The following is a 27547-nucleotide window of genomic DNA, read 5'->3' as shown; positions in this document are numbered from 1 at the left end:
GAGCATGCCTTTAATCCCAGCACTCGGGAGGCAGAGGCAGGCGGATCTCCGTGAGTTCAAGGCCAGCCTGGTCTACAAGAGCTAGTTCCAGGACAGGCACCAAAAACTACAGAGAAACCCTGTCTCGAAAAAAATCCAAAAAAAACAAACCCTAGCTACCCTAGAACCCCTTTCAAACCCTCACCTGAATCAGGATACACATGTTCCCATCTTTGAACAATGATATGGATTTGCCAATAGTTAGTAACTGACTCCTACTGTTTATGAATAGAAGGGCTGGTCTGGTCTAACCTGATTCTGGGTGCATATGCAGTAATGCAACTGTCTTCTAAATAACTATTAGAGAAAATCTAATATACTTATTCATGATTGGTCATACAGATGGCTAGAATCAGATATAATTTGGGAAGTGACATACACAATAGGAAAAATTGAATATACAACCTATAAATGAAATGGAGAACCCCAAAGCAAGATATGGTGGCACTTGCCTTGAATTTTGCACTTTGTCAGGTAGAAGCAGTAGGATAGTCTGTGAGTTCAAGACCAGCCTGGTCTTCAATGCTAGTTTAAGAACAGTCAAGGACTGCAGAGACCTTGTCTCAAAACAAAGTAGATAGAGAACCCCAAACCCTCCTTTTTTTAAATTTTTATTTATTAAAAATTTCTACCTCCTCCCATTTCCCTCCCACAGCCCTCCTTTTTTTTTTTTTTTTTTAAAGACATCATGAGAGCTTAGGCTGTAGCCTTGGGTCCTTGAGTACTCCTGATAGTGTGTCCCTCGTTAACCTACACTACTGCTTTGCTCCAAACGGAGTTACCTTGAAGTGCAAATCCCTGGAAGGCCTTGGTTTCAATTCTTTGGATAAGAGGCCAAGAACCTGGCAACACCTGACCCGGATGCCAACCATGGGCAGCACTTTCCCAGCCAGTGTCCTGACACTAGCTACCTCTTCTCTTCAGACCATCAAGTCTAAGTCCCAAAGAGGGGAAAAGGTAAGCTCATGTTTGTTTTGGGGGATAGAGATAGCATTTCTCCATAAAGCCAGCTTTAACTATGCATGTCATTAAGCATGACCTCAAATTGCTAACCTTTCTGCTTCTATCTTGCTAACCCTTCTGCTTCTATCCAAACAGAACATTATAGGCATTTGCCACACCAGCCTAAAGGACAACTTCTCAAGGTGTGTGGGGCTGGCAACTGGGGGAGGGGTAACTGAGGCCTCGCAAAGGATTGGGACTGTCCTCTCGTCAGCATCCTGAACATGTTTAAGCAAAGTGAATCTTGCTTTGCTTAAGGAATCTCTCACTGGAGAACAAACCTAGCTAGAAATCCCCTAGCCCCGAAAGTCAATTCTTTGTTGTTGTGTTTGGTAGGCTTTCCCGGTTATACCCATCAGTGACTGTCCAGTGACAGACACCAGTCTGTGTTCTGAAGAGTGACTGGCCTGGGACAGGTGAGCCAACCTGTACCAGAGGACAGTGCTGAACCCAAAGAAAGGGAATAGTCCACTCTAGGGCAGCAGGAGGGCAAGCCTGAGCAAAGGGGAGTTCGTGGGAGGCCACACCTTCACTCAGATTGATAAAGGTTCTAGCTCATCTCCCTTGAAGACAAGCCTGTTCTTGTTTTTCTCAAGGCCTCCTCTACTGTCCTTGCAGATCACATTAAAATAATCTTCCAGACAAGTGATTCAGCAAGAATTCTCTTGTACCTATTGCCCACCTTCTCACTAAGCCATGACGTGATTATTGCCAACCATCAAAAGATAATCAGGACAGTCAGCTGACATTCTTGTCTTCCCAGGGCTGCATGTGCTCTCGCCAGTAGTTTTGTTATTGTTGCTTTTTGTTGTTTTTCGAGACAGGATTTCTCTGTGAAACAGTCCTGGCTGTCCAGGCAGTCACTGTAGACCAGGCTGGTCTCAAACTCACAGAGCTCTGCCTGCCTCTGCCTCCCAAGTGCTGGGATTAAAGGCTCGCACTGCCACCAATCAGCTCTCCAGTAGTCTTAATGAACCTCCCCCCTCCCATTCCAGGGATGTGTATCCACATGCCTATTCTGGTAAGAGCAGCCACCTCACTTCTCATGTCCCCTGCTTTCCTCCAAGTTACATAGTCAACAAGAGGTTGCCAAAGGATTAAAGTCAAAGTCTCTTAGCTTGGAGGTCCTGGTGACATGACTGTGATAATACACACCTGTGCTAAGTCTATGGCAGGCAATGAGCCCAGTTTAAAAAAAACAAAAACTGAGCAACAACAGGAACCAAAATATACTGAGTATTTTTATAAGATTGACACTGTGCTAAGCAACTTCCAAAACCCACCCCTAATACCAGCACCACAACCTTAACAGTTAATGCCATTATCCCTGTATTACATGATGAAACGGAGGCTTACAAAGGCTGAGTAATCTTTTTAGGTTTCTATACAACTCAAACCCCACTCTGCTCCCCGACCACTCAACTGCTATCTTCCGTAACAGATCAGCACTGGAGGAAATAAGCAGATAACTTCAGGATATCCTTCCCCTCACTAATGTCCTAAGATCACCTGAAGGCAGAGGCCACACCAGGTGAAAGAGCCTCTCATTACTGTCCCTCACACAGGACAGCACAGTTATCTGGTTCCCGCTCTGCAGCCGCCTGCCTGTACATACAGCTGTTTCCTCATTCAGCTGGACCCACAGCAAATCTGACAATGACACACAGTCAATGGGCCCACCAGAGTTTTTATACAGTTCAAGACACTGACACCAAGGTAAGAAAGGCAATGTTGCTGAGATGCTGGTACACACTGGCAAGCCCAGCACTTGGGAGATGGAAACTGATGGATAAAGAATTCTAGGTGAGCCTCAGCTACAGAGTTCAAGGCCAGCCTGAAATAAATGGGACCCTACCCCCGCCCCCAACAAAGACAAATGATGTTCTACTTTGGAGTCTTCATCTCCATTCCTGTACCCCAATCCAATGGCTGCTAAATACAGAAGGTTGAGAAGGGTACTTGGTGCTAAAGGAACATTGCTGTGGCTGGCCAGCAGAAGGGGAGGCAGGTTCACTTCTTCACAATCTGAATGACGTCCTCATCTTCCAATGTATGGTCTTTACCCACTTTCTGAGGATTATGCTTCACAGAGAGACCCCAGACCAAAGCACTGTAGCAAAAGGAATAAAGGCAGTCAGTGGCAGTAACAACCAGCTTTAGCTCTAGTTGCCTAGGTTCCAGTCTTAGCAGACTGAGCATCCTAACTCTTAAGACACAGACCTACAACAGACAAAAGCCTTCTTCCAAACTGGGACACTCAAAGCTACTTCCACAGTAGTGTCGTGCACTAGGACTTCATACACCAAGACAATGCTTTCAGAACTGCTCTCATTCCATAGTCAACTGAAGAAAGGCAAAACAGTGAGGGGGCTGAACCAAGAGTGGTGGCGCACACCTTTAATCCTAGTACTTTGCAGGCAGATCTGAGTGCGTTCAAGCCCAGCCTGGTTTACAGAGTGAGTTCTAGGACAGCTAGGACTACACAGAGAAACCCTGTCTTGAAAAACAAAACAAAACAAAAATCAAAACAAAAGAGATGGCTGAGCAGTTAAGTGCACTCCAGAAGACCCAGGGAAGCTTCCAGCACCCCTTGTTTCTAACCAATAATGCTGGGCTTACAGGCAATTGGGGCCAAGCAGTTTTTATGTGAGAGCAGGGGATTTGAACCCAGGTCTTCTTGCTTTCAATGCACGCATTCTTATCCACTAAGCCACTGGCCATGCCCTAAAATCAATATCTGCCAAATAAAAGGTGAGTGAGGGAGGGCCAGGCAGGAAACTGAGTCCCAGCAAACACTCCTGAGCTAAACTAAAGAGGCTTCTGGAACTCTCTTGCTCCAGTTAGGTAGGCTTGCCTTTAAGGAGACACTGAGAGGGGGCTGGCTCAGAGGTTAGAAGTATATGCTGCTCTTTCAGAGAACCCAAGCTTGATTCCTTGTAATTCCAAGTGATCTGATAATGCCTTCTAGGCTCTGTACACATGTGGTACACATACATACTAAGGCATATACACATACACATGAAATAAAAATAAACATCAAGAGGGAAGGCGGTCATGTTGGCACAAGCCTATAATCCCAGTTGTCAGGAAGCAAAGGCCAGCCAGGGATACATAGTACAAATTATTTTTAAAAAAGGGGGGCGGGGAGGGATCCCTTCAAGAAATCCCTTCAGCGGCATCTTTGTTACCTGGTTTCTATAATCCTCCTCTAAGAATTACTACTACTATTAGTGAAACCAGTAACTCACAGGGAAGTACCACATGTCATGATACTTACTATTTAAATTCTTTGATAAGATTTTTGTGAATCTTCATGCAGAAATCTTCCACCGTGGTCCTGGAGTATGGCAGCACCACCGGGGAGGTGTAATCTGGTAGCTGGCCTTTGGGCTTGGTATAACTACAACAGAGGAAAGACAGGCTGCCATGTGTTGAATATACACGACCCTCTACCACCTCTGCCAGCAGGCCAAGTGACCTCCAATCTCCTCAACAGGAAACAGGCTACTTCTACCTCTGAAACAGACACATTCTGTTAAGGAGCCCCGATGCCACCATTAGGACTCACATTCTCACTAGTTTCAGATAGTCCCAGATCTTCTCCAACAGGTCATCAAAATTCCAGCGGTGATGGGCAGAAATGGGCACACAGTGAGGAACCTTATAGATAATATCCAATTCCTCAATGGAGATCTGATCAATCTTATTCAATACATAGATACAGGGGATATAAACTCTACAGAGGAGAAGAAGAAAAGTTATTAACTTGGAGCTGCTGATAAAACAGCCTGAATACTTAGCACTCCCCCAGAGGCCTCAAAAGCCATCAGCACCGTCCATTTACAGGAAGTAGCAGGCAAAGCACCTTCCAGCAAACCTGAACCCAGGATGATCCTAGAACTCACTAAGGTGCAAGGAGAGAACAAACTTCACAAAGTGTCCTCCGACCTCCAAGTAGGGACCATGACACGCACTCAAGAATACCGCCCCCACCCCCACCCCCGACACACACACACCACTACAAACACAAACCCACAATATGCATGATGCTGAGCAGACAGGAGCCCTGGCTCTCTCTCCCAGAGGACTTAGTGGTTCCCAGCACCCACACTGCATAGCTCATTACTTCCTGTAGTCCAGTGGGGACACCTTCTTCTGGCCTGCTTGGGCACTTGCACACTGGTGCAGACACATACACATAAAAGTAAAAGTCCAAAATCTGAATTATAGATTGTAAAATAAAACTCAGGCCCCAGTTTCAAACATAATGCCAGTCCTTGGAATTAATTTTTTTCTTTGTTTCTAAAGAAGACAAAACATAGTGGCACATGCCTGCCATCCTAGCACTGGAAGGCAGAGGAAGGGGCATCACCAAAAGTTAAGGGGAAGCTTGATGATCGACTCAGAGTTCCAGGACAGATAGTGAGCTACTGTTAACCCCTCCACCCCCCCGCCCAAAAAAAGTTTAGTGTTTAAAAACTGTCGTAAGCTATAACTCATGATTCAGTCTCCCCTACCATGCACAAAGTCCAGCACCGGCTGAAAGGAACATAGAAATTACAGGTATATATGCTGAGCACTGGTGGTGGTAACACACCTTTAGTTTCAGCAGAGACAGGTGGATCTCTAAGGTACATAGAGAAACCCTGTGTCAAAGAAAAAAACAAAAAAAACAAAAAAAAAGAAAGAAAGGGAAGGAGGAAGGAGGGAAGGAAGGAATTATGGGTTTATCTTTGGGTAGCTTTTTGGAACCTATCTTGGAACTCTGTAGACCAGGCTGGCCTCAAACTGAGATCCGCCTGCCTCTGCCTCCCAAGTGCTGGGATTAAAGGTGTGCGCCACCGCTGTCTGGCTTTAAGTAGAGCATTTAGTACTATTACAGTCCTAGTGTCCAATCAGTACGACAGTTAAGATCACTAGTAGTCACACAAGCTGCAGCTTCTCAGACTCAGTGATTCACTCCTAAACTGTCCAACTGCACTCATTTGTTTCCGTTTGACTTAAATTCCTCAAATAAAAAAATAAGAAGATTCTGTGTTAATGTTAGGAATAACTTCAACAAAGTGGTTTAAATTACTCAAGTGCTAACAGTAACAGTGTTTCATACAACAAGTGTTCAGCCACATAGTTAGGATGCATGGAAGAGACACATCTTGGTGCTCTGATTTGTGCAAGGTGGCCTATATGATGGCTCAAGTAGTAGTAACTGGAGAGAGCGGACTGACCTGACCAACTACTGCTGACAGAAGAGCTTAAGTAAGCAGCAAATAACCCGAGCAGGGAATAACACCATCTTTAATCAAACTGCAGAGCAAGGAAGAAGTCAGAAATGAACTTCAACCCGCATGTGGCACTCCATTCCTACCTAACCACTGTTAGTCTCCCTCTAACTTCAACCCAGTCACAACACACCAAGTACCTGTTTCCTTCTACCACATCAATGAGGTCATCCGCTGTGGCATCACTCCGCAACGTCACATCAGCATTGTGAATTTTGTATTCAGCCAGAATGCTCTTCACTGTTTCAGCATCTAGTTCACTCTGAGGGCACTGAATGGAGAGAAAAAAAGACCAATCAGGGAGGATGGGGACCATGTACTCTTCTTTATTGGGAGACGGGGTCTTACTATGTAGCTCTGCCTGTCCTGGAACTCAAAGAGATCAACCTGTCTCTGCGTGGGTGCTGGAATTAAAGTCAGGTACCATCATATCCAGTCTCTCTGTACTTTTCTCTTTTTGACTGCTTTCAAACAAAGGATGATCTAGATCCTCCTAAGTATAACTAACTCCCAAGTGCTTGGATCACAGACATGCAATACCAGGCTCTGTCAATGTGGTACTGTGAACTAAACAAGGCTTTGTGCATGCTAGGCAGGCATCCTACCTACTGAGCTACATCTCAGCCCTGTGCCTGAAAACTTCTAGCCAAAATGTAAACTCACTACATTGCCCTGACAAGAGTAACTAACTTACAGTAGACCTACAAAGCTTTCTAAACTCAGGCAGGTGTAAAATGTGCTGTGTCCTGCACACAGCCCAGTCCCCAAAATTCATACACTCAAGTCTTATGTTACAATCATCGATGACACCATCTTTAAGAAGATAATAAGAACAGGATATTAAGGTAAAGTCCTAATTCAATATCAATCTAGCAATCACCTTTGTCCATCAAGAAACCAAATAGCTATGAACAAGTTATAGCACACTAATTCAAAGAACTCTCAAGGTCAGGTATCAAGGCAAAATAAACAGGAAGATCTTTCAGAAAAGAGAGCTTAAACCTATTTTAATCTGAACTCTGAGGAAATTCTAAGACCTTAATTCACTGACCAAAACAGCAACTGATAAAGCTGCTTGCTCCCATTCTGTCAGAAAGACTGTCTTTATTGGATCTCCGACAGTCTAATTTTCTACAGTTTTCCTTCTCCCACTTTATCTTAAACAGTTTTCTTTTCTTTCTTACCAAGGTAGTCTCAAACTCACAAAGTGCCTGCCTCAGCCTTCCACGTGCTGAGATTAAAGGCGTGCGCTGTGCGCCACCACTGTCCACCATACACATAATTTTAAAAAAGAAAATGCAGTTTTCAGGGTCAGTAAGATGCTCAGTAGGTAAAGGGGCCTGCTGCCATTCTGAGGACCCACACGGCTGAGAGAACGGATTTCTGCAGCCTCTCCTCCGACCTCCAACCGCCACAAAACACATGGTGTGTGTTGCCCACCCCACCCCACCCCACCACTCCTACCTGACCCTCCCCTCCTTTTTATTTTTGTAAAGAAGTCATTGCTTAGCTTGTCCTTTAAGGACAGAATCAGCAGGCAGTGAAAGGCAGGACTCTCTGAGTTCGAGGTCAATGTGGTCTCCACAGAGACTTCCAGGGCAGCTACAGCTTCATAGTGTGATGCTGCCCAAAGAACCCTCCTCTGGCCTCTAAGCCCCAGGCACACAGCAGGGCACTAATGTATCATGCAGGCAAGGCAGCCATATGCATAAAATAATGGGGAAAAAAAAACACCTCTTTGTTTTTGTTTTTCAAGACAGGTTTTCTCTGTGAAGCCTTGACTGTCCTAGAACTTAAGAGATCTGCCTTCCTCTGCCTCCTGGGTGCTGGCATTAAAGGTGAGCCACGAAGCTGGGAAAAGCCTTTTGTTTTTGAGACAGGGTTTTGGTATGTGGCCCACTCTGATCTGAAACTCACAACTGCTATGTCTCAACTTCCAAACTGCTAAGATGACAGGAAGATGACAACACACTCCAAGCCATCAGCTCTTCACAGGAGTACCAGAATAACCTCTTAAACCAATTCAACACAAAAGCTAAAGTCTGCTGTAAAGCATGTGCCTGTTATTCTAACATTTAAGAAGTGGAAGAAAGAGGATCAGAAGTTTTATATAAGGCTAGCCTGGTATATAAAAGAACTTATCTCAAAACACTAAAAATTATAAAAGTTAAACATGGGGCTAGAGAGATGGCCCAGTAGTTAAGAGCATTTGCTGCTCTTATAGAAGCCCCAGTTTCAGCCCCCAGCTCCCACATAGCAGCTCACAACTGTCTGTAATTTCAGGTATTTGATACCCTCTTTCAGTCTTTTCAGTGCTGTGGAATATTAGTGTAAGATGTATTACATCCATCTATGCTCTGGAACATTTATTTAATGATGCAAAAATGAGTTGCCTTTTTTTTAATGTTGCATTTGTTTAACACTGTGAAGCTGTATTACGCTGCTTATCTAAAACACCTGATTGCCCTAATAAAGAGCTGAACAGCCAATAGTAAGGCAAGAGAAAGGACAGGAGGGCTGGCAAGCAGAGAGAATAAATAGAAGGAGAAATCTGGTCTGAAAGAACAGATCAGAGAAGCAAGAGAAGGGAGAGGACTCGAGGGGCAGCCACCCAGCTACACAAATAGACAAGGAATAAGAAAGAAAGAAAAGATATACAGAACAGTAAAACAGAGAACAGTAAAAGCCCAGAGGCAAAAAGTAGACGAGATAATTTAAGAAAAGCTGGCTAGAAACAAGCTAAGCTAAGGGCGGACATTCACAAGTTATTCTTAAGTCTCCGTATGTGATTATTTGGGGCTGGGTGGTAGGCCCCCCAAAAGAGTAAAGAATAAAAACAACAAAAGCATCTTAGGCACCACACATACATGATATGCACATATGCAGGCAAAACACTTGAAACAAAAATGAAAAAAAAATCTTCAGAGAAACCAAAAACAAAAGGCAGTCAAGGTCATTCCACAGGTCAGAATAATATTATGCAAGGAGCTCATTTCTAGCTTGTTCATTCTGCTGCTTTCATGTTTCAATCTCAGGAACTTACACTTGGCTCTCCTCTCCAACACACATCCTTCCCCAAGATATTCACTGACTGCCATTCTCATGTCACCTCAGCCAGTGTTTTTGTGAACTTAGAAAGGTAACCCTGTGGGTCATAGTAGCCTAAGTCTTTAATCCAGCACTCAAGAGGCAGAGGCAGGCAGATCTTAAGTTCTAGACCAGCCTGGTCTACAGAGTGAGTTCCAGGACAGCCAGGGTTGTTACACAGAGAAACCCTGTTTTGGGGGGGGAAAAAAAAAGAGAAAAGTAGCCCTAGAGTCGGGGGCTGAAATTAAGCGGGTAGAATGCTTATCCAGGATGCACAAAGCCCTGGATTCAATCCCAAGAAACCCCAGAAACCAAGCATGCTGGAAAACATCTGTCCTCCCAGCTCTCAGGAGGCAGAAGCAGGAGTATAAGAAGTTCAAGATTATTCCCAGCTACATTGTAAATTTGAGGCCACCCTGAGATACATGAAACACAGTCGGGGGAGATGGGGAACACACAGCTTCCTCACCTTTCCCTGCTTTATTAATCTAGCACACTGCATCTTTCTCATTAATTGTTCATTTACCCAAAAATGAGGGTTCTCGACTACTCCATGCCTTCCTGGCGCCACTTCCAGAGCCTAGGCCAATGCTTGGTCTCTGGTCAGGGCTGTATAAGTCAATGATAAACGAGAGCACAGGGCCCTGGGAGCTACTTCATGGGAATATTGTTCCAAATGCTTGAAAAAGTCAGTCTGAGGATGACTCCTGTCTAGACCTTGTTTTTCTTATCTTTTAATACAAGGTCACTGAATTATCTCAATGAGAACAGGAAAAGAGGAGAACAGTTTCAAGTTATCAATTTCTGCACATGTGAATCCCCTTTCACGCCAACCCTCCAGTCGGTACTCTACCCATGTCATCTTCCCCACTTACAGTGGCTGTGAGATTAATGCCTCCCTTGTCTTTCTTCTTAAAGCCAATGTTGGGGGGCTTGCTGTTCAAGCGAATCCCAAAGCCTTCCAACTCATTTTCAATTATCTTCTTATGTCCCAAGGGTTTTAGGACATCCAGAACAATCAAGATCAAATTACATGTTCGGGCCACTGGGGGTAAAAATGACACCCTAAGTTGAATGCATACAGCCTTTACCAACCCAAAAACTCAAATTGAGGTGTTTTCTATCTAACCCCAGACTGAGATTTTTTTCTTGCTCTTATATACAGATAAAATGTGAAAGTTACCAAAGATTTATATTAGCTATCAATCTGTAGTGCATGAGTTAAAGTTGTCAAACCATCCCCCGAAAAGTGGCCCGTCTTAAGCATAAGTAAGACAGTCACACTAAAGATATCAGCTGAGGGATAAACTACCAAGAAACTTAGAAATGTTTTTAAAATACAAACTCATTTAAAATAATAAACCTTAAAATCCACACTCTAAAATAAAATCCAGATTACATTATCTGTATTACATGAGCACAGTCATGTATTTGGTTTGGTTTTGATTTGGTGTTAAGTGTTTGCCTGAATATCCCACAAAGGCCAGAAGATCCCCTGAAATTGGAGACAGAGGGTTGTAAGTTACCATGTGGGTGTTCAGAATCCAAACTTGGATCCTCTGTTAGGCCAGTCAGTGCTCGTAACCACTGAATCATCTCTCCAGTTCTCAAGTAACATACATTTAATCTGCCTTATCAAACTACACTTTACAAAAACAAACTGTATCTGTTTAGCAGATGATTTAATAATATCAGCACACTCGTCAAAATACAGTGTCAAGATAGTAAAGACAGGTGTGGTGGTGGACACTTGCAATCCCAGCATGAAGATCAGGACAACTAGACTATGAGAGACCCTGTCAAAAATAAGTCAGTCAGGGGCTGGAGAGATGGCTCAGAGGTTAAGAGCACTGACTGCTCTTCCAGAGGTCCTGAGTTCAATTCCAGCAACCACATAGTGGCTCACAACCATCTATAAAGAGATCTGGTGCCCTCTTCTGGCGTACAAGCATACATGGAATGTTATATACATAATAAATCAATCTTAAAAAAAAAAAAAGTCAGTCAAAACATAAAGAACATTCAAATCACCCTGGAAAGTTACACCAGTTTTAGACCACTTCCTTGCCAAGCACTTACTAGCATCATAGGAAGTTTTACTTTTTAAAATTCCACATAGAGTAAAATAAAAATGTCCCCTTTTCTGCTTAAATCTTTTCTTCTAGCACTTCTTAATATTCAAGCACATTGTGTTTGTTATCAGTAAACTTGTGTCTTTTTTTTTTTTTTTTTTTTGGTTTTTCGAGACAGGGTTTCTCTGTGGTTTTGGAGCCTGTCCTGGACTAGCTCTTGTAGACCAGGCTGGTCTCGAACTCACAGAGATCCACCTGCCTCTGCCTCCCGAGTGCTGGAATTAAAGGCGTGCGCCACCACTGCCCAGCAACTTGTGTCTTATAACTGAGTAGTAAACTATTACCTGCTAGTCACCTATGGAGGAATATATAATATATATATATATATATTATTTTCAATTTGAAAGCATAATTTGGGTCTGCTATAAACAGTCATATATTTGGAAGGCAGAGTCAATCAGATTTCTGTGAGTTCAAGGCCAACCTGGTTTACAAAGCAAATTCTGGAGCACTTAGAGCTGTTATGCTGAGAAACCCTGGGGTGGGGAGGGGGAGAATGCTCATCCCCAAGTCTTTCTGTTGTCATGTTTTCATTTTTCCTAGATAGACACCAGTGAAACTGTTGCACATCACAAATAAAAGTGACCAGAACCTGCTAAACAACTGAGAGTGTTTCTAAGTTTATATTCCCACTAGCGGAGTACATCACACCCTTCCCGCAGGCAGTGGTGTTACCAGTATTTAATGACTGCTCTCCATGGCGGCAATGACCAACAGCCGGGCGATGGTGGCGCACGCCTTTAATCCCAGCACTTGGGAGGCAGAGGCAGGTGGATCTCTGCAAGTTCGAGACCAGCCTGGTCTAAAAGAGCTAGTTCCAGGACAGGCTCCAAAGCCACAGAGAAACCCTGTCTCGAAAAACCAAACCCCCCTCCCCCCAAAAAAAAGACCAACAAGGCTGAATCTTTCTGTGTACTCACTGGTCATTCACACCATCCCCTCTCTCATCCTCTTTACTTCCCTCCACCTCTCTTTTGACCATCTGACCTATGTAAGCTCTGTTTGGTCCTCCTTGACATACTGGACTGACAGCTCTGAAACAGCAAATCAAAATCAATATTCCCTTCTTCTAATGTGACATAATCTGTTACAGCACCAAACGCATCATGTATCTAAGTCTGGGGCTGGTGAGATGGCTCAGCGGTTAAGAGCATTGCCTGCTCTTCCAAAGGTCCTGAGTTCAATTCCCAGCAACCGCATGGTGGCTCACAACCATCTGTAATGAGGTCCGGTGCCCTCTTCTAGCCTGCAGACATACACACAGACAGAATATTGTATACATAATAAATAAATAAATATTTAAAAAAATATTTTTAATATTATATCTCTGGGTGAGAAAGATGACTCAATGGTTGAGAACACATGCTGCTCTTGCCAAGGACCTAGATTTGGTTCCTGGCATTCAGAACCATCCATAATCCCAGTTCCAAGGGATCCAATGTGCTCTCTTCAGACCTCCATGGTCAATGAGCTACACACACAGACAAAGCACACACAAAAATAAAAATGAACAAAACTAAGGAGGTATGGATTTATAAAACATCTTCAAGGCTGGGGGGATAGTTCAGTAGGTAAAGTGCTTGTATCAGGACCTGAGTTTGATCCCAGAATTCATGCACAAAAAAAAACAAAAACAAAACAAAACAGCAAGAAACAAAACCAGGCTAGGCATGGTGGCAGGCACTTATATACTCCAGTTCAAGAGGATACAACCACCTCCCCAGCCTCCCCAGGGACCAGGCAGACATGTGGGGCACATACATACAATGCAGGCTAAGTACTACTTATGAACAAAACATAAAAAATAAACCTAAAAAGGTTTTAAAGGCAAATTAGAATCTATCAAAATTAAAGAAGATTTCTACTGAACAAAAAAAAAACCCACATTGGAAAAAAATCAATAAAGATGACATCTGAAACATCCAGAACTTACAGAGGTGAAGAACTAGACCATTGCTATCCAACAGAAGCTACCTGTAATATCTGCAGACGGCAGCCCCAGACCACTCACCTGCAATGACTTGACGACCTCTGCCTTTCCCATCCTTGGCACCTTCAATAATACCTGGGAGATCCAATAGCTGCAAGATTAAGAACAGGGAAAAGGAACTGGTTATAAATGTGAATGGATCAATCATACTGACAAGTATCCTCTTTTGAAAACCACTATTTCTCTGGTCTCCAAAATTTATGAGACCCAAATCCAACCTTTCATTGTGCTGGGAGCAGAGATCCTTGTGCTCACAGGTATCACTAGGGAGACCAGGAATGTTAAACAAGCAGGGCTGTCTGTTTAAAGGAAAAGATGTTTTCTGCCCAGAAGGCTGGGGAAAGAGGTGGCTAAGAGCCTGGGGATCTTTGCACTATCTGTAAGGGCCAGGCCATGCCAAACTCCCACAAGTAGGACCAGAGGTGGCTGATAGCCCAGACGACCAGATCACACCAGATCTTCCCCTAGGCCCTTAAGATAATACAGGCATCCTACCTCCAGAATCCATCTTTGAGAGGACTTTTGATGTATATGCCTCCGTGTGCACAGGGAACTACGTTACATCAGAAAACGTTTTTCCAAATGGTACTGTTTAATTACGCTTAATATAAATCACTCAGTGTGAAACTCTAGATGTTTGAACCAGAAGCTCAGTGGTTATAAGCACTGGCTGCTTTTTCAGAGGTTGTGAATTCAATTCCTATCATCCACATGGTGGCAGCTCACAACCGTCTATATCTGTAGTCTCAGAGGAACCAATGCCCCCTTCTGATGTGCAAAAGTACATGCGGACAAAACATCCACATACATAAAATATATAATAAATCTTTAAATAAAAAAAAAGCTTGAACACCAGCTCTTAAGTGTTGAACTACAATTTCTTCTTCTTTTACCAAAACAGGGTTTCTCTGTGTAGTACTGGCTATACACGTTGTAGACCAGGCTGGCCTCTAACTCCGTCTCTGTGTCCCAAGTGCTGGGGTTAAAGGTGTGCACCACCACAGGCTAGATTTCCTTTTTGCTTCATTTGAATCCTTACTTTCCCAGGCTCGGTGGTCACAGAGACACCGCCCCCCCCCATATTTGAGATCACAGAGTATTATGGAATCCCAGTTGTTCCTGAAATCAATAAGTACCTGAGATGACCTTGTACTTCTGGACCTTCCATACCTCCACCCACTTTCTAAGTTCTAGAATGGCAAGTACTAAAACACCCATTTTATCAAATCCAATCTTCCTGACTAGTAAGTGATGCTGGAATGCTATTTCCCTTAGCATAAACTAAAGGTCAGCTACAGGCTACTTCCCACTGCAAGCTGATTATCTAGACTAGCTGAATGGGAAGCTGAGTTCGAGTAAAAGACCCTGCCTTGATATATAAGGGGGAGAATGAATGGCAAAGATACCTGTCCTCCATACACACATGCCCACAAACAAGCGTATACACACACACATCACACCATGCATACACATGACTAGGTAAAATAAGAGTAAGCAAGCACACATTACATCATCTTGACCATGACATCCTTTTGCACTTTTTCTTGTGATTTTCAATTTGTTCAACAAATCACACTACAATCCCAGCACACAAGAGGCAAAGGCAAAGCAGGCCACTGAGCTTATGGCCAGCTTAGCCTACCTAGAAAACCACATCCCCAAAGAAAAAGGAAACAAGGTGAGGGCTTATATAAAAAACATAAGGAGACAACAAAAGGAATTTTCTAATGGTCAAAGCTGGTAAAACCTAGGTAATAATAGTACTGAATTTTGGGGGTGGGTTAAGACAGGGTTTCTCTGTGTAGCCCTGACTATCCTGGAAATCTCTCTGTAGACCAGGTTGGCCTCAAACTAAGAGATCTGCCTCCTCTGCCTCCCAAAGTGTTAGGATTTAAGGCATGCACCACCATTTACCAGCTAATAGTACTGAATTATAACACATAAAATAAAATATCCATAATCCCATTGTTATAAATTATTGAATAAGTAAAAGAAGGGCAGCTCTTTCATACAGAAATCCAATTAACAAATGTAATGGAAAGAACTGAATGTCACCATTAGGCAAAGTGATATAACAGCAACAATTGTTGCAAAAACAGACGCCACAATGAGTAGACAAAAGTTTAAGGAATGTGCTTGATTGCACAGGATATACAAACATTGTAACAATACAGAGAAGGTTAGGCAGTTAGAGAACTCGCTCTTGCAGAGGACATGGGTTCATTTTCCAGCACCCCCATGGTGACTCAAAACCATCTGTAACTCCACTTCCAGGGACTCCAACAACCTCTTATGACTCTTCAGGCAACAGACATGCAAGTGGTACACAGGCACACAAGCAGGAAAACACATGAAAAAAATAATTAAATAATTTTAATAAAATGAAAGCATGAGAATCAGAACTGGAATGTGGATTTTCTCAGAATATCTTCCCTGAACTAGTAACTAGATTTGTAAAGAAAACATCTCCGTTCAGAAGCTCTGCAAACACCATCTATCGCTTGCCCTCTTTTTTTTTTTCTTATGGTTGTTTCAGACAGGGTCCCTTGCTGTTCTTGTAAGGTAAAAGAGACAACTGGAGCAGGAAACCAACCAATCACTGAGCACACTGACTCTGAGCCCAGAGTCAGAAAAAAAACAAAAACAAAAACACATGCTGGATCTGAGACCTGGACCAGGGAAAGAAACATCTTTATCACTGAACCCAGGACTAAAGACACGTGCCCTGACCCTGAAACTAGTGTCAAACACACTTTGTCCCCAGAATCAGAGCCACTGAAAGAAATATGTATGCTCTGGTCCTAAGATTGGAGTCAAAAGCTAAAAAGAACTAGTGAAAGAAACACAATTTGACCATAAAGTCACAGCTATTTCTGCCCTGACCAACTAAGCTAAGCAATCCCTGAGCAGGTTAAAACTAACCAATCCCTCGTCTCTCTGGGAAAACTCCGCCACCTAAGAAGCCCTATATAAGTCTCTCTGCCCCCTTCAGTTAGGGGCCACCACTCTCCTGGACTCCTTCCCAAATAAATCTCTTTCCCAAAACAGTCTTGGATGACCTTCATTCGCTAGGCAGACTAGAAGAACCATTCTTATGGGACTGAGCTGAAAAACCTTGTTGAGAAGCTTCCCTAAAGGGCCTGAGCAAGGCGGAACAGAAAAGAACTTTGCTAAGACGCTCCTTAAGGGGGCTGAGCAAGGCGGATCAGAAAATAGTAACAACTTTTCAACAGAGCAGGAGGAGATTGCTACAGTTCTACAGGGGCTTCCCCTTTAGCAGAGTGTTAGCAAAGAAGAAACATCTTTGGCTGGAGAAGAAGCAGATAGCTCTGCTAGGACACTTCCTTAAGTGAACAGAGCAGAGCTCAGCTGTACTGGCTCTGCAGGAGAGCAGGATCCCAATATCCTGCAGGGAGACCATCCCCCACTGCACCCTATCTTCAGGTAGCCTGGCTTCCCAATTGTCAGCTGTCGTCCTATTGGGGCTCTACCCCCCTCCAGAGCTGTCATATTGGGGCTCTAAGTATAGCCTGGCTTCCCTGTAAGTCAGGATATCTCTGCAACACTACAACTGTAACACATTCCCAGACAGTCCTGGAACTCATTCTGTAGACCAGACTGGCCTGGAACTCACAGAGATCTGCCTGCCTCTGCCTGAGTGCTAGGATTAAAAGTGTAAGCCACCCAGCTGCAAACACCATCTTAATGAACTCACATAAATTAACATCAAACCAGTTAGAACTCCCACTACAGATGCAAAGACAGAATCTTAAGCTCAAAATCAGGTTGAGGGGCTGGAGAGATGGCTCAGAGGTTAAGAGCATTGCCTGTTCTTCCAAAGGTCCTGAGTTCAATTCCCAGCAACCCCATGGTGGCTCACAACCATCTGTGATGAGGCCTGGTGCCCCCTTCTGGCCTGCAGGCATACACACAGACAGAATATTGTATACATAATAATAATAAAAAAAAAAAAAAAGGCCGGGCGGTTGTGGCACACGCCTTTAATCCCAGCACTCGGGAGGCAGAGGCAGGCAGATCTCTGTGACTTCGAGGTCAACCTGGTCTACAAGAGCTAGTTCCAGGACAGGAACCAAAAAGCTACGGAAAATCCCTGTCTCAAAAATCAAAAAAACAAAAACAAAAACAAACCCACCAAAACCAGGTTGATCTGCATAGAAGGAATATGTCTGAAAACAAAAAATAGTGATGGGGCTTGACTGGCTACAGACCTTTTTGATTTAAAAAAAAAAAAAAAGGCAAGAGAACCTGCATTCAGATCCCTAGAATCCACATGAAAACAAGGTAAAGAGGTATGCACATATAACATCAGGTCAGTGGGGGTGGAAATTCCCAGGGCTCAATAGACAAGGGCTCGTCTAGCAAAAACAACCAGATCCAGGTTCAGTGAGAAACCATCTCAAAAAGTTAAAGCAGAAAGCAATAAAGGAAGACATTCTGCTATCAATCTCTGATCTCTACATGCACACACAAGTGCACACACATATAAACACAGAGCAGTATATACATCACATAATGTCAACATAACTAACATTATAAGCCCCATGATAAGGACAAAGACACAACATAATTTCTGCAGTATTCCTGCAAAACTAATAAGACCCTTTCTCAAAAAGACTCACTTCCAGCCTGGTAGTGGAGGTGCACACCTGGAATCCCAGCACTCAGGACACAGAGGCAGGCAGATCTCTGAGTTCCAGGCCAGCCTGTTCTACAGAGAAACCTGGCCAAGACAAAAAAAAAAAAATTAAGGGAAGCAGTCAGAAATATAAGAGAATTGTGTGTAATACTTTTTAACTTTAAAATTACTTTTAAAATAAAAAAAATAATATAAAATAGGAAAGGGCTGGAGAGATGTCGCAGAAGTCAAGAGCACTGCACTGGCTGCTCTTCCAGGTCTTGAGTTCAATTCCCAGCAAATACATGATGTCTCACAACATCTGTAATGAGATCTGGTGCCCTCTTCTGGCCTGCAGGGATACATGCAGACAGAACACTATAATAAACAAACAAATCTTAAAAAAAGAGGGAGAAAAAAATGCTCTAAGGGTTAGAGGACAACTTGCCAGAGTCAATTCTCTCCTTCTACTATGTGGGTCCTAGGGACCAAATGCAAGACATCAGCCTTGGAGGCAAGTGCCTTAACCATCTCAGTAGCCCTTACACAGTTTCTCAGTTACATAAAATTCTTTTTTTTTTTTTTTTTTGGTTTTTTGAGACAGGGTTTCTCTGTGGCTTTGGAGCCTGGAACTAGCTCTGTAGACCAGGCTGGTCTCGAACTCACAGAGATCCGCCTGCCTCTGCCTCCCGAGTGCTGGGATTAAAGGCGTGCGCCACCATCGCCCGGCTTACCATGTAAACTAATCTGCAGTGGCAAAAACTGACTAGTGATCACTCAGTAATGGAAGAGGCAAACAAAGAAGGGGCATAAGAAAACTTTGAAAAGTCACATGACAGATGTCCTTCACTATGTGTATAAGATTGGCGCCAAAATCAGCCTCCCAAAACACATATGCACCCATACATCTGTGGATACGAAGATCAAGAGGTGCTCTAATCCTTTATATAAAAATGACAGGCTGGAGAGATGGTTCAGTGGTAAAGAGCACTGGCTGCTCTTCCAGCATTCCTGAGTTCAATTCCCAGCACTTAGATGGCTTCTCACAACCAAGTATATAACTTTAGTCCCATGGACTCCAATGATATCTTCTGGTGTGCAGACAAAACACATAATGCCGGGAGGTGGTGGCGTGCGCCTTTAAGCCCAGCATTCGGGAGGCAAGGGCAGGTGGATCTCTATGAGTTCAGGCCAGCCTGGTCTACAGAGCTAGTTCCAGGACAGCCTCCAAAGCTACACAGAGAAACCCTGTCTCAAAAAAATAAAACACACACACACACACACAAATAAATCTTTGGCAGAGTGGTGTTGCGGGAGCTCCTTCCGCTCCTTCAGCCAATAGCCACTGAGATGCCAGCCCACTGGGGCGTGGTCTCTCTCCCTTTAAAAAAGCGGCCACTTCCCTCTGCTCTTGCTCTGGCGCTCTGGCTTTTGGTTCCGCTTCCGGCGAGTAGGCTCCATTCCTGATTGCGCAGAGGGGTGTTGTCTGGGACGGTGATCTGTAAGTTTTTCTCCCTTAAAATAAAAAACCTCTCTAATAATCTAATTCCAAACTGGTGTGGGATTGTTTGTGATTTACACCTTCAGAGTGGGAGGCAGAGGCAGGCAAGATCTCTTGAGTTCAAGGCCAGTCTAGTCTATAAAGCATGTTCCAGGATAGCCAGAGTACACAATAAAAACCTGTCTTGAAAAACAACAACAAAAAGAGAAAAACAACAAAATATGATAGTTGTACATAACCTATATGCATCCATCCACATACCAGTAAACAATCAATAGGTTACATTTAATATCAATACAAAGTAAATACTATAGAAACAATATATACACCAATTTCTTTCCTAGATATACTCAATCCAATCCATGGTCGAATCCTTGAATATAGAACCTATAAATACAAAGGACTGACTACATACGGCCACTATGCTGATTGCAGTGGCAGTTTCGTGTGTGTGTGTGTGAGAGAGAGAGAGAAACTCTCAAATTAGGGTGAGATATTCAGCATGAACGAAGTCCTCAGTTCAATTCCCAAGGACATAAAAATAAAAAAAAAATCTGGGCAGTGTGGGCACATGCCTTTAATCCCAGCATATGGGAGTCAGAGCGAGACAGATCTCCTGAGTCCACAGCCTGCTTGGTATAGAGTGTGTTTCAGGACAATCAGGGCTACACAGAGAAATACTGTCACAGGAAAAAAAAAAAGCTTCAGATATACACACTATATACTTTATGGAAAATGAGAGTCAGGTACAGTGGCACAGGCCTATGACCACAGCACTTCAGAGGTAGAGGCAGGAGGATCAGGAGTTATACAAGGTCATCAGTAGCTACAAACTGAATGTGAGACCAATCTGGCTATATGAAAACTTGTAGTAAAAAAACACAAGTTAAAACAAAAAGTTTACGACCACTTAGTATAAATTAACAAGTAAAGCTAGGTGTGATGGCACATGCTTTAATCCCAGTAGAGCCAGGCAAATCTCTTAATTGTAGGCCAACCTGGTCTACAAAGTGAGTTTAACAGCCAGAGCTATACAGAGACTCCCTGTCTCAAAAATAAATAAATATATAAATAAATAAATAATAAAGTAGCTAGCAAGTGATAAGTCTTCAGCACTTCTAATATTTCTTTAAGCCATCCAATGAATCTATCAACTATTTCTATCGATTAGTAAATCCTTTATTACTAAAATATATAAATTTATGCTGTACTATTCATTCACAATTAACCAAAGCAGCAGTCTATGTGTCTGTTCATCAACAGATAAACATGTAAAAACGTGAAATATATTATGCAAAACAGAGTATTATACAGTCATGAAATCAGGACACTGGCAGGAAAATGGATGGAACTGGAAAATATTAAGAGATCAAAACAAATACCTCATGTTTCCTCTTGTATAGAGTTTAGATTTAAAATTGTGAGTGTGTATGTGTGTAGTTATATAGGAGGGGAGTCACAAAACTAGAAAGGAGACTGAGATGAGGGGAAAGGGTAGGAAACAGAAGGCTACAGAATCCACAAAGTAAATAAAAGCAGGAATCAGGATTAACTGAGGAGAGGAAAGGAGCAGGGGAGGGGACAGAGGAGAACAAAGCATAATGGCATGCACCTATGATCATTCAAGAAAACCATTATTTTTTTTACATTAAACTGAAAAAAGAAAATTAAAGCCAGGTGGTGGCAGTGTACACCTTTAATCTCAGCATTGGGGAGGGGAGCGCGCAGAGGCTAAAGGATCTCTAAGAGTCCAAGGTCAGCCTGGTTTACAGAGCAAGATTCAGGATAGCCAGGGTTACAGAAACTCAGGTGCCTTTAGAGTAATGTTCAAGTCTTATATAGATAAAGGTCAGCTTCCTTAGCATATACAAAGACCCTATATAAATTCAATCTCAACCTACCTTTAAGATACCCGATAGCTAATCACTATAAGATGTACCAGTACCATTGTTTTTTATTGGTTTGTCTGTTTCTAATTCTTTTTCTTTGGAGACAGAGTCTTTCTACCTAGCCCTGGCTGTCCTGGAACTCAATATGTAGATCAGGCTGGCCTTGAACTCACGAAGATTTGTAGCCTCTGTCTCCAGAGTGCTGGGATTAAAGACGTGTGATAGCTGCCTTAAATATACTTTTATTTTTCAAGCTGGTCAAATTCTATGCTGTGCTGGCTAGTCTCTTGGCAACACAACACAAGTTAGAGTTATCTGAAAGGAGAGCATCTGAACTGAGAAAATCAGGCTATTAGTGAGCCTGTAGGACATTCTCTTCTTTATTAATTAATAGGGGAGAGCCCAGCCCATTGTAGGTGGTTCCATCCCTGGGCTGGTGGTCCTAGTTTCTGTAAGAAAACAGGCTGAGAAAGCCAAGCGGGGCAAAACAGTAGGCAGCACCCCTCCATGACCTCTGTATCAGCTCCTGCCTCCAAGATCCTGCCCTGTGTGAGTTCCTGTCCTGACTTCTTTCGAAGTGATATGGAAGTGCAAGCCAAATAAAGTCTTTCCTCCTCAACTTGCCTTTTGGTCATGGTGTTTTATCACAAAAATAGAAAAACATATGCTAACTTCAAGACACCCTGCCAACCAGGTGTGGCGTCAAACACTTATAATTCTAGCACCTCACAAGCTAAAGCAAGGACAAACCTGGAGTTCAAGCCAGCCTTGACTATATATGATCTTTTCTCAAAAGACTCCCTTCTGGGGCTGCAGAAACAGTTCGGTGGTTAAGAACACTGGGTGCTCCTCTATGGGACCTGAGTACAATTCCTAGCATCCACATGGCAGCTCAGGACGGTCTGTCCCAGGGATTTATGCACCAGTCATGCACATGGTGCACACATATACGTATAGGCACATAGGCAAAAGACCCATACACATAAATCTTAAAAAGTCACTTCCAAAAGTCACTTTGTACTTTGTCTCAGAAGTTCTTCCCCCATTATCAGATTTTAGAAGTAGTCCCGCTTTTTTTAAAAAATATTTATTTATTTATTTATTTATTTATTATGTATACAATGTTCTGTCTGTGTGTATGCCTGCAGGCCAGAAGAGGGCACCAGACCTCTTTACAGATGGTTGTGAGCCACCATGTGGTTGCTGGGAATTGAACTCAGGACCTTTGGAAGAGCAGGCAATGCTCTTAACTGCTGAGCCATCTCTCCAGCCCCAGTAGTCCCGTTTTTTAATGTATCTCCATAGGCCCTTCTTCATTGTATTACACTATTGTTAAACCATTTAATGTAGCAACTGTTAAGAGATGAGGGGCCAGTTGGGCAGCGATGGGAAACACCTTTAATCCCAGCACTCAAGAGGCAGGTGGATCTCTGAGTTCAAGGCCAGCCTGGTCTAAAAAGTGAGTTCCAGGACAGGTTCCAAAGCTACATAGAGAAACCCTGTCTTGAAAAACCAAGAGGCCTAGGAAATAAAAATATACACCCGACACACTGTGGATCACTAATAAAGAGCTCCTGAAATGCATGAAAAAAATGGATTTCTTTCCTTTCTTGGACCGCGAATCTTACTCACCTGGATCTTGGCACCTTTATATCTGATGACACCAGGCACAGTGGTCAAAGTAGTGAATTCATACGCTGCCACTTCAGAATATACTCCTGCTAGATTGCTTAGCAGAGTTGACTTCCCCACAGATGGGAAACCCACAAACCCAATTCGAGCATCACCTGTCTTAGCCACATCAAAACCTGAAACATTAACAAACATCAGAAGACAGCAGTTATCCTTGGATGCATTACCACCCACCTAAGTCCTTACACATTTTTGTTAGTGTTTCTCTAACTTTCTGCGGCTTACTTCTGAAATAGAATTCAAGCATAAAATTTACAATTCAATTTAATGCAGTACTTAATTAAAACAAGGTAATCCATTATTACTTAAATTATAATTATTATATTATAATTAAATTATAATAATTATTAAATTATTTTTGATATAATATTTAAATAATGAAGGTTAGCCAGGTATGGTGATGTATACCTGTAATCCCGGTGGTTGGGATGTAAAAAGCAGAAGGATCCCAAGTTTGGAGGCCAGGCTGGAATATCTGAGGTCATCTCTCAAAACCACAATATGCTGTGGCTGGAGCACTAACTGCTCTTGCAGAGGCCCAGACTCAATCCTCAGCACTCACAAGGCAGCCCTCAATGATCTGTAACTCCAGTCCCAGAGGATCTAATGGATCTGATATGCTCTTCTGGCCTCCGGGGACACTTCACACACAGAGTACATAGATATATACATTCAGGCAAAACACCCAACCACTCACCCAACAAATAACACAGGAGTTAGAGATGGCTCTTTGCTGCTCTTGTAAAAACCCTGGCTTGGTTTTTAACACGCACATCAAGCAGCTTTAAGTGCAGTTCCAAGAGATTTGATTCTTTCTTATGGCCTCTGAAAGCACCAGTGCACATACATACAAGTAACCACACAGACACAGACAGACAGACACACAAAGATACTTTTTGTTTTGTTTTGTTTTTTTGAGATAGGATCTTACTATACACATCTTGCTATTCTGGAAGTCACAGAGATCTATCTGCCTCTCCTTCCAAGTCCTGGGATCAAAGGTGTGTACCACTATGCCAAACACATACATAAATTTAAAGTATCATCTGGGTAGTGGTGGTGCATGCTTTTAATCCCTGAACTCAGGAGGCAGAGGTAGGCAGATCCCTGTGAATGAGGCCAGTATGGTCTATAGAGTGAGTTCCAGGACAATCAAGGCTAACAGAGAAACCCTGTTTAGAAAAAAAAACAAAAACAAACAAAAATTTAAAATATCAAAATAAATAAAGTCAGACATAGTGTTACATAGTGTTAATCCCAGCAATTCAGAGGCTGAAGCAAGGTGGCACTCTGAAAGGTCAATTCCAACTTGGCCTACATAGAGACCCTGTCTCAAACAAAACAAAAACACACACACATACACAAAAAAACAGGGTGTGGACTTGGAGCTCTACGTTTAACTCTGGTTTGGATTTTATCTTATATCTGAGACTAGTGTAATCATGGTTTTTGATAAGGATATACTTAAGTAGTCTAGGTTGCACTGGAACTTGCAATCCTCCTGCCTCTAGTCCCAAGTACTGTGTTACCAGCTTTTGCGATTTTGTGTGTCTATGCTGGTGTTCTTAAACCTGTGATGTGTAAGCCAGAGGTTGACATCAGATGTTATCCTGGATCAATTTTTACTTTACCTGTTAAGACCTGGAACTCACCTTCAGCTAGACTGTTGGCCAGAAAACCCCAGGAACCCTACCTCTACCTTTCTAGCACTGGGAGTAGAAGAGCTTTTTCCATGGGATTGGGATCTGAACTCAGGTTCTCGCACCTGCACAGCAAGCACTGAACCAACTAAGGCCTTCCTTGTATTTTAACAATGGCTGCAACTAAGTTCAGAGCTGTTGGTGGGTCTTTCTAGCAAGTATGCAAAATATACCGCATTCCTTTGAGTCCTAATCACAGCTCTCTCCAATTTACTATTTCTGCTTTCATAGTCCAGCCTCTTTGCACCAACTTCTTACTTCAACCTCACTAAAGCAACAGATACACACACCTGTGACCCCTAACAACAGCTACACATACCTGTGACACCTAGCAACAGCTATACACACCTGTAACCCATTGCTGGCTTACAGGCAGCTCTTCAGAGCTTGACAAATAGTCTAGCTGAACTGGTGAGTTCCAGAATCAGTAAGATCTACCTCAATTGGAAAAAAATAAATAAAGGCAAATAAGTAAAAATAAAGTAGCCAGACATGGTGGTGGCCTTTAATTCCAGCACCTGGGAGGTAGAGCCCAGCAGATCTCTGTGAGTTCTAGGCCAACCTGGTCTACAGAGAGTAGTTCTAGGACAGTCAGAGCTGTTACAGAGAAACCCAAAGCATTGGGTTTACACAAAAACAAAAAGCATTCACAGAAGCCAGATGTACTGGTGCATGTTTTTTTTTGTTTTGTTTTTTTCTTGGTTTTTCGAGACAGGGTTTCTCTGTGGTTTTGGAGCCTGTCCTGGAACTAGCTCTTGTAGACCAGGCTGGTCTCGAACTCACAGAGATCCGCCTGCCTCTGCCTCCCGAGTGCTGGGATTAAAGGCGTGCACCGCCCGGCCTGGTGCATGTTTTTAATTCCAGCACTTGGGAGGTAGAGGCATGTGGATCTCTGTGAGTTCGAGGACAGCCTTGTTTACATAGTGAGTTCCAGGACAGCCAAGAGCTAGACAGTCTCAAAAGAAACAAATAATTCACAGGCATATGAATACATACATATACACACACCTCTGACATATTAGTTTAATAGAAACCACACACACACACACACACACACACAATAGATGGAATCACAAACCTTCTCCTGGCCCACCACCACCGCCACCTTTCGGAGTGATGAGCTCTCTTCGAAGCTTGGCAAGGCGAGCCTTAAGCAGCCCAAGGTGATGTGCTGTAGCCTTGTTCTTTTGAGTCCGAGCCATCTAATAAGGGAAGAAACACAGCCATAAACCTGCAGCACTTCAGAAAAGAAAGTATCCCGAATCTTCCCAAAAGCTGAGAGCATGCATAATCTTTTATTTTTCGAGGTCCTACTAATGTCAGTGAGCCCATTTCATCTCATTTCATTTATTTGTGGATTTTTGGGATAGAGTCTCTCTATGTAGTCCTGAGGGTCCTGGAACTCCCTATGTAAACCAGGTTGGCATTGAATTTACAGTTTCACCTGCCTCTACCTCTGCTTCCTAAGCACTGCCTAAATATTTTTTTAAAAAGAAAAATCCAAGACTGGCTAATGCAGTAGTTCCAGAACGTCCAGGGCTTACGTAGAGAGATCTTGTCTCCAAAAAAAGAGTGAGGGGAGGCGAAAACCCAGGTTCAACTAGAAAAAAATGAGAGCCCATGTGATAGCACCACGTCACTCCAATTCCTATCCACAAATGGAACTAACACCCACCTACAGGATTCGTTTCTACTGGACCCGGTCAAAAACAGGATCACCATTTTACACACTTTAAAAAGCCCTGAACTTCGTCGGGTGGTGGTGGTGCATGCCTTTAATCCCAGAACTCTGGAGGCAGAAGGAGATTTTAATCCCAGAACTCAGGAGGCAGAAGCAGGAGAACTCTGTGAGTTCGAGGCCAGCCTGGTCTTCAAAGAGTGCTCCAGGTAAGGCTCCAAAGCTAAACAGAGAAACCCTATCTCAAAAACAAAACAAATCAAAAAGCTCTGAACTTCTCAGGCATCACACACTATCCGGGTAGAATCGATTTACTTTTAGATTTTTTTTCTTTTTTACCGCCACCATCCATGACGTGCAAAAGGGGGGATCATCGGGATTAGAGTGGCGGGTAGGCAAGACTTTATGTGATCACGTCACGGAGTCTGGAAGAGATCGGTGTAAAAGCAAGAAAAACAGAAATAGCAAGACATACGCTGAATACCAGATAGGGTACCTGCCAAGGACTAGGTGTGGGGCCAGGAGGTGGAAGAGGGAGCCCCTAAAGTTAGCTGAGGGGCCCAGGCCCACAGGCGCTCAGGAAGGGGGCAAGGAGCCGAGGCGGTGCAAGCCTGGGCTGAGGAAGCGGGAGGGAGTTGGTGGCAGGCACTGGGCGACGCAGTCGACGGTACATAGGAGCAGCGGCACCGCCTGGGAAGGGAGGCGCCCAGCGCGCCCTTTACCTCGGCTTCGATCTCCGCGATCTTCGCTAAGGTCCCGCTCATGGTGACCACAGGTCGAGGCGGCGCTGGCCTTCACACCACCTAAACCCCTTCACTCGCCGACCGCGCCACAGGCCACCGCCGCACTGCGCAAGCGCGGGACTTGCTGCTTCTCGCGACGCGGTTCCGCGAGAGCTCCGCGCCGAGACTCATGGTGCCCG

General features: G+C 43.4%; 1 protein-coding gene across 1 annotated transcript; it reads right to left on the bottom strand.

The window, feature by feature from the left end:
* Positions 1-718: 718 nt before the first annotated feature.
* Positions 719-27547, bottom strand: LOC121459859 (developmentally-regulated GTP-binding protein 1). The gene is made up of 9 exons (XM_041669932.1): positions 27348-27547; positions 26026-26149; positions 23188-23363; positions 13551-13620; positions 10283-10452; positions 6461-6591; positions 4610-4777; positions 4319-4441; positions 719-3151 (listed from the first exon to the last, which is right to left on the bottom strand). Exons 1-9 carry the CDS (start codon positions 27387-27389, stop codon positions 3052-3054), a joined length of 1104 nt encoding a protein of 367 aa, XP_041525866.1. The 5' UTR covers positions 27390-27547; the 3' UTR covers positions 719-3051.

This window comes from Microtus oregoni, unplaced genomic scaffold (assembly GCF_018167655.1).
Source record: "Microtus oregoni isolate MIOR12 unplaced genomic scaffold, Mior012 000019F_ref0000042, whole genome shotgun sequence".
Classification (NCBI taxonomy): domain Eukaryota; kingdom Metazoa; phylum Chordata; class Mammalia; order Rodentia; family Cricetidae; genus Microtus; species Microtus oregoni.
The sequence above is the reverse complement of the archived record's forward strand: the minus strand, read 5'-3'. Positions and strand labels throughout refer to the sequence as shown.

Coding starts and splice junctions, on each gene's coding strand:
- LOC121459859 (XM_041669932.1), bottom strand. CDS start 27,389: ATGAGCGGGACCTTAGCGAAGATCGCGGAGATCGAAGCCGAG. Junction 13,621..23,187: donor ATAAAGGTGCCAAGATCCAG/GTGAGTAAGATT, acceptor TTAATCTTGCAG/CTATTGGATCTCCCAGGTAT. Junction 4,778..6,460: donor GATGTGGTAGAAGGAAACAG/GTACTTGGTGTG, acceptor TCTCCTCTGTAG/AGTTTATATCCCCTGTATCT.